This window comes from Alligator sinensis, unplaced genomic scaffold, assembly GCF_000455745.1.
Source record: "Alligator sinensis unplaced genomic scaffold, ASM45574v1 scaffold323_1, whole genome shotgun sequence".
NCBI lineage: Eukaryota > Metazoa > Chordata > Crocodylia > Alligatoridae > Alligator > Alligator sinensis.
In genome coordinates, this window is record NW_005842483.1 from 834,755 (window position 1) to 841,796 (window position 7,042).

Genomic DNA, 7,042 nt, shown 5'->3' on the forward strand with positions numbered 1-7,042 from the left:
CCTACGTGGCAGCTAGTGATTGGCTTGCTAGCCGTATAAAATTCTGTGCGACTTCCGCCCAAGTCGGAGAACTTTGAGCACACTGCAGAGTGCCTTTGAAGATTCCTGACTTGCGGCTGAGCTGATCGATAGCCTGATCACCTACAATTCTTCTCCCCGTCGCCGAGCGCAATCCTTCAACGTACCCTTTTCCCTGCCGGCCTGACGGATTCGCTGGCCTGAGCCTTGCCAGCTGGAGCAACTCGTGTAGTTGTTTAAGCGACCGGACCACCTGCGTCGTGACTACTAGCGGCGTAAGTAAAGCTTTTTGCAACCAATACGCTTTGTCTGCCTCTCCATTCACCAGCCCGCCCAACAACCGAGCAATTTATATATCACCTCAAGTCGGCTCCGGCCGTCTGAGACAGGTTACAGTGATGAATGGCCCATGGGGCACCAGAGCAGCTATGCTTCCTCCCTCTGGGAGAGTCATTCAATTGGCAGAGGTGCAGCAGGGAAGCCGTCTGTGGCAACGTGGTGGCAGACACAGCCTGCCTCCGTTCGCCTCGCTCATCCCAATTGCTGCTTCCATCCTCCCTGCAGAGCGCCTTGGCCCAGTCCGCTGCCTCAGTGCCTGGCCAGAGAGTTCACTTTCCAAGTTTCCCTGAGTCTCTGCTGCTGCCTTTATAAATAAAACATCTCCCTGTTAATTGAGATTCCTTATCCCCAGAGGTACAGTCAGGGGAACTGCAGGGGGATGGTAGAAGTTCCTTGTAAATCTCTGGCCTCTCATCATCTCAAACTTTTTATTGCACTTTCCCAGAATGGATCTCCTGTTGCTCCTGCTCTTTCAGGGACTGACATTTAACTGCAAAATGAAGGGAGCAGCTCCCGCTCTCTCACATTCTCCTGCCAGCAATAGCTGTCTGCCACCTCCCCTCCTCCCTACTCTTTCAAAGGGCTGCATTTTTTTTCTCCCCGGGATACGTTGCAAACTTATGTTTGAGGCTTGTGATAGACCAAATCAGGTGTGGTCATGTTAAGAACTGGGCAAGGGACTGCCAGTGACTGAGAAATCTCTCCTGGGCAGTTCCTGTTTCTCTTTAGCCTCACTGGCCCCAAGCACTACTGGCTGCAAAAGGTGAATAAGGGGTTAATTTCAGTTCATCTGCCCCCTTCCATTGCACAGGTGCTCAGAGAAAGGCCAAGAGGAGAATTAATCTCTGCATTAGCACCAAGACAACAGCTTGTACTAATCCTGGGGTTGCTGAGAATCAGCATAGCCCTCAGTGTTACTGGAGCAGGAGTGAAGCGGGCTAGCTGGATATGTCCCCACATACCCATGTCTGTGGAAATCTCCAGGTTAGCAGAAGTCCTAGAAGTATTAGTGCATCCCTGTGCATGGATCACCTGCTCCCAGCAGGGTCAATTAGCCCCAGCTGAGCTCTGTGTTCCAGGCTACTGTGCTTCAACTGCTCCCAGCACCTGAACTACCTCATCTAGAGCTAACTTGGGTATCTCCGCCATGTAGGGACTGCTTAGGAGGCAGGTGTGGGAGAAGATTCAAGGGAAGGACAAGCTGCATAGTCAGAGAAAATTGACATGGACTGAACTTCAAGCAAGGGAATCCTCTGTTTATGAATAACAGCACCTAGAAACCTACACCAAGCCAGAGTGAGCACAAACATGGTAGGGTGTGGATGGACAGAGGATGTTCTTGTCTTAAAGACCTTGTGCTGTAATGGAGAAGATGGAAGGAGGGTGGGAGCAGGAACAGAGCAGGTAAAGTGACTTGTCCTACATCACAAAGCAAGTCATACTGGAGTTGTGAACAGAAACCAGGTCTTCTGATGCACAATCTGGTCTCATCCATTATTTTGGATTGTCTGTACTTTCTGCCAGGCTTTTATTCCTTTGTTTTGGTTCACTTTGTTGGGCTGTGCTTAAAGAAGACAGTATTTAGATTGGGATTCTGCTGACTGCCCTTGCCAAAATGAATTGCATTCTTTAGAAATGAAAGAGGTTTTTCCAGAAATTGCTTTAAACCTCAGCAGAATTCAGTAGAGAATGGGATCCTTTCTATAGATTATTTTGTTCCATCCTATGGACTTCAGTAGCAGGGCTGTAATCTTCTATTCAATTTATAAGGTGTGAAAAATAACTCTCAACATGAACATTTTCATTTTTATTCTATCATATGAGATTTTATGCTCTTATTCATCAGTGTTTCAGTATTATAGAGTTTACATATATTGTAAACATATATGTAACATATACTGTCACATATTGAGTCTTTGCATGTCATAATAGCTCCCCATCACATATTGGGGCTTGGAAGTTTAACAGTCTTCTTACTAGATAGTGAAGAGGGGAAATGACACTTTAAAAGCATAGCAGGAGTTAGCAGCTGCCTGAGACAGAAGGAGCCCCAATATGAATTTTGGATAGTCTTAAGTAGCTAGAATGATGGAAGCTAGTTTCCTTGCTTAAGATGTTCACTCACATTGAACAGGCCAGTTAGTTAATGACCTATATTCATTTGCTAATGCTTCTATGATCATGTATAAGTACTGGGAATTATTTCTAATTGTATTAGCCTCTGAGTAGGGCAGCCTTGGGTTTTCCTTGAGTTTCACTCTAGGAAAGCACATGCTTTCTGGTGGAAATGAGCATATGTATTCACAATTAGATGCCTCAGCTGCCTCGGTGACCTATTGTTATGGCAGTGGCCCATTGGTTGCTTTTTATGGGTCTTGTAAGCTTTCAGAGTGCATGACAACCTTGTGGGATAGGGTAATTTAAATTTGTACCCAATGTGCATGTTGAGGGAAGTGAATCATGGAATTGGAGTGCTGGGTGTATAGTTTCCTTCCTGTAACTTGCACAGGGCTCTGTGAACAAGGAGACGATAAAAACTAGTTGTCAGACCAGATCAGAGCCAGGTTACATCTTGTTCAGAATCCTGTCTCCAAAAGCAGCCAGCACCAGCTATTCTCTTCCTGCCTCTCCCTTTTAAATCCCCTTTGGCATGGCACTGCAACTGGCTTTCATAAAAGACCTCAAAGGAGCAGGCCTTCAAGGCACATATATGTTAAAAAGGCAAAGCATCCACCATCTAATTGCAAATGCTGAAGTTCACTGTTACTGAGGCCTGAAATGTGAGCAGCTGTTAGAGCTCTCCCTGGGGACAGCTCCCATAATGTTAATTAATTTAATTTTACTATACATCATACGTGAGCCCTTTGCTATACAAGGTGAAGAGGCAGAGGGGCAACCAGCAAACAGGCACATCTGTATCTCAAGGTCTCCTTGATATGGGCTGGATTTTTTTGGGAAGAAAGAATAATTGTTGTATTTGCTAATTGTGCTGGGGAAACTTAAGGTAATGAATGACACTGGAAGCTAAACTGCTATGGGCTTCATCCAAAGGGGCCTGAAATCAATGGGAATCTTTCCAATGACTCCAGTAAGCCTTGGATCAAGCCATGGGTAAAGGCAAGACCAGTTTACTAAACACAAGTTCCTCTTAATGGTCTAACCTTGTCCTTATCTGACCCCTTCTCCTGAGCAGGAGGGAGAGTGAAATCTCCAGTTCAGTTCCCAGCTCTGCATTGACCTCCCGTGGGGTTTAATTCAATCATTTAGGGCAGGCTTCACAAACGGACTTTGAGGTTTTGATGTTGAGTGCTATACCACCTAACATTTTGGTCCCTGGCCTCCAGAGTGGAGTCCATGGACCTTGGTTTGGTGCTCAGGCTCCTGCTGCAATGCCAGATGAGAGATTTAGTGTCTGTTCAGCAGAAAGAGTGATCCCTCTGTCCCTCTCCCAGCTGCATATTTTAAAGCACTTGCAGTTCTTCCATTGAACACTTCCATGGCAATGCAAAGCCTTGTCATCACTGGCCCATCTGCACTACTACTTACTGTTTCCCTTTTGCTCTGGAGTTAATTTCCTTTATCTCCTGGTCTGCTTTGCAGGCGCTGAAAGGCTGCAAGAAGTTGAACCTCTCTGTGCATTCAGTTGGGCGAATCCCAGGGGGCTATGTCACCAATCACATCTATTCCTGGGTGGATCCCCAGGGCCGGAGTGTGTCCCCACCCACAGGCCTGCCACAGCACCAGAGCAACTCTCTGCGGAAGGACAGCGAGAAGAGGAGCCACCTGCAGCTCCTGCAAGAGGGGGATGAGAAAAAGGTGAGTGAGAGGAGATATCCCTAGCCCTGGTGGCTCATCTCTTGGTCCCCATCTCCATGTAAGTGCAAGCCCCTCCTGTCTATTGGTGTTTTATCCCACCTTCCATTGATTCTTACTAGCCCTGTGCCTGGCTCTTTGCCTCACTAGTTTCTTCAGGCCAGGGGAAATTCATTAGTTCCCATCCAAGATCCCTGGACCTTGGAGAAGTAATTGGGGGAAAACGCAGAAGTGTCTAGGAATAAGCCAAACTTGAGGTTATGCTCCAGTAAATTTAACCATGAAGGCAAATCCTGAGAAGGAGGCAGGTTTGGGGTACTAATCCTGTGTGTGTATTTGCCAAGAGCAATATAGAATGCAGTGCATTTACAACACCCATTCTTTTCCTGTTCTGCAACGTCCTATTTCTTTTCCTCCTTCTCACCAAATCAAGCATCCTTTTTCCTCTTTGCACCTGTACTTTCCTTCTCTGCCCAAATATCTTGGATCAGCGGAGGGAGGTGGTCAGACACCAGAAAAAGAAAAAAGTGTATTGGCTAAGACTGGAAACAATGCTTTGTAACTCCAAACACCTCAGAGAAATACCTCAAAGCATTTTATAAATACTGCCCCACAGAGTTTGTATGAGGTGTATATTTCTGTTTTAGTTAGTGTGTAAGGTGCACATCTACCCTGCCTTCTGTTAGGTAAGGCATCCATCACGCAGCTGGAAACACAAAGGTAGGCATGGCTTGTGTGAGAATGTAGAGCAAGATTTAAGAGTCCATTTTAAGTCCCATTGGGTTGGGTAGGCCCTTAACAAAGCTGGAAACCTAAACCAAAAATATTTATTCTCCAGCTGCTCTAGTCACTAGACTGTACTCTTTTGAAATGGGAGACATTATAAGGGGAACCGATGGTAGCTGTGCTTGGCTGAATTGCCTGGTCCAAAGCAGGTCATACATTTCCCTTCTTTCTTCCTTCTGGTGCCCTGAAGACACAGAAGATGTAGTTGGAAAAATGTTGTTGTCTTCAGTTCACAAAATCCAAAGTGTTTAGGCTCTGCAGTGATGAGGAACACAAGTAGAAGGGGAGAGAAGGATGGCAGGAGAGAGGAGTAGATCTTTCTGGCATTACATGAGGGGCCCATTTGCTCAATGGAAACAAGAGGATATGTCCACCTTGAAAATATAATCATTTGTGGGAGTAACTTGTGGAGTCCCATCAACTTCCTGAAGGGATGTAGTTGTTTAGTGCCTCTAACCCATTGTGCTGAGATGTGTCTGATTATTTTAACTGCTCCCAGATCCTTGATTGCTCACCTAAGTGGCCATATATGGCTTTAGAAGCCTAGAGAGGGATCAGTGATCTGGTGCTTGTCCTGCTGGTCAGGTAGGGAAATATATTAAGGCCAAGATGTTTTGTTTTGTTGATGAAATATTCATTGTGGCCACAGGGGAGAAGAGGACATTCTTTTCATTTCAGGAGAAGAAAAAAGTAGCTGCCGCCAGGAGAAATTGATTTTGTTGTCTCCCTCCTCCCTGCTTTGTGTCACCTTGATGTCGATACATGGGACCTGGCATAGGCTCTTTGAAGCTGGGGGTAGGGAGCATTTCTCTTGCATCTTGTTCTTGTTTTCCCTCTGGTTTATCTTTCTTCTTCTTCCATCAGTATTGATGTGAAATGGTTAATATTTCCGAGCCATCTGCACCCACATTCAGATATGACTCTGCCTGGTTGGCCTCAGGCAACCTCTTTTCAGGCTATAGAGCAGAAGTGTGACTCCAGTTTGTGTTCCTATCCCTGGGCCAGCTGCAAACTGGGTGGTTTGTCTACTGGGTACTGGAGCTGCAGCAGTAGCTCCCTCCCTCCCCCCCAAACCTCCCACTCCACTTCCAAGCTCATTTGAATACCACTGCAGCTACACAGTCACCAGTACCTGAGCAAGCAACTAGTAGTTAGCTGAAGAAAAAGGTTTGTCATTTGCCATCTTGGGGTGACATTTTTGAGAGGCCAAGTCCTGCTATTTTTTTTCCATGGACACAGTTCCCATTGGCTTCAACAGGAGTTTTCTCCTTCTGCATATGGGGTCTGGGTTGGACACTGTCTCCTACTTCCTACCCATCTCTGTCTTCCCTCTAGCTCAGGGGTGGCCAGCCCATGCCTCTGGAGCCACATGTGGCTCTTCAGAAATGAATATGCATCTCCTTGAATCTTTGCACAAGCACACAGTGACCACTTTCCATAGCCATAGCATCACATCATGTGACACAACTGCTCGTGGTGAGCACATTACTCAGTTTGGACTCCGGAGCTGTGAGTTGGCCACCCCTGCTCTAGCTTCCTAAAGTTGAGCTACTCCCTATCACTGGAGCAGCTCTCCTGAACGATGGGGAACATAACAGTTCCTGGGAGAAGGGGTTCTTCATTCTTTTCTCATTTTAATCCCAAATTTTGAGCCTGCTGTGGAGAGTCCTGCAATAGCTTCTGTTTTTAAGGCTTCTGTCCACCAGGAGGGCATGAAATAGGTTTGCACAATGGTAGTTGCAGCATCTCTTAATAACAAGTAATATGGGGATCTATGATCCCTTTACAGTAATGCTGCTTGGAGACAGTGAGGTGTCTTACAGCAGCTGACCATGAGGATGTATCTATACGGCAGTGTTGCTATAGGGCTATGTCTTTCTGTGTCATTGTTTCACACCGAGATGAATTCTCTTAGACCTACCAGCACTCTGGGATTGCTTGCTTACAAAGAAAGGATGCTGGGGTTCTCTCCTCTTATGTCCTTTGCTGTGGGAAACTGTGGCATGGTAGGTTAATCTACTACTATTTAAACACCAGAAGAAGCTGGGACTTCTTCCTTATCTAATAGCCAGTGAGGGCACTCTTT

At 46.2% G+C, this 7,042-nt stretch overlaps 1 protein-coding gene across 1 annotated transcript in view; it reads left to right on the forward strand.

Annotated features, from left to right (window-relative positions):
- Positions 1 to 7,042, forward strand: part of WHRN (whirlin) — a 116,364-nt gene that overhangs the window by 34,405 nt on the left and 74,917 nt on the right. Inside the window, exon 3 of the mRNA XM_006031128.2 lies at positions 3,958 to 4,173. Coding sequence (XP_006031190.2) covers positions 3,958 to 4,173 — 216 coding nt within the window. The remainder of the gene's footprint in view (positions 1 to 3,957; positions 4,174 to 7,042) is intronic.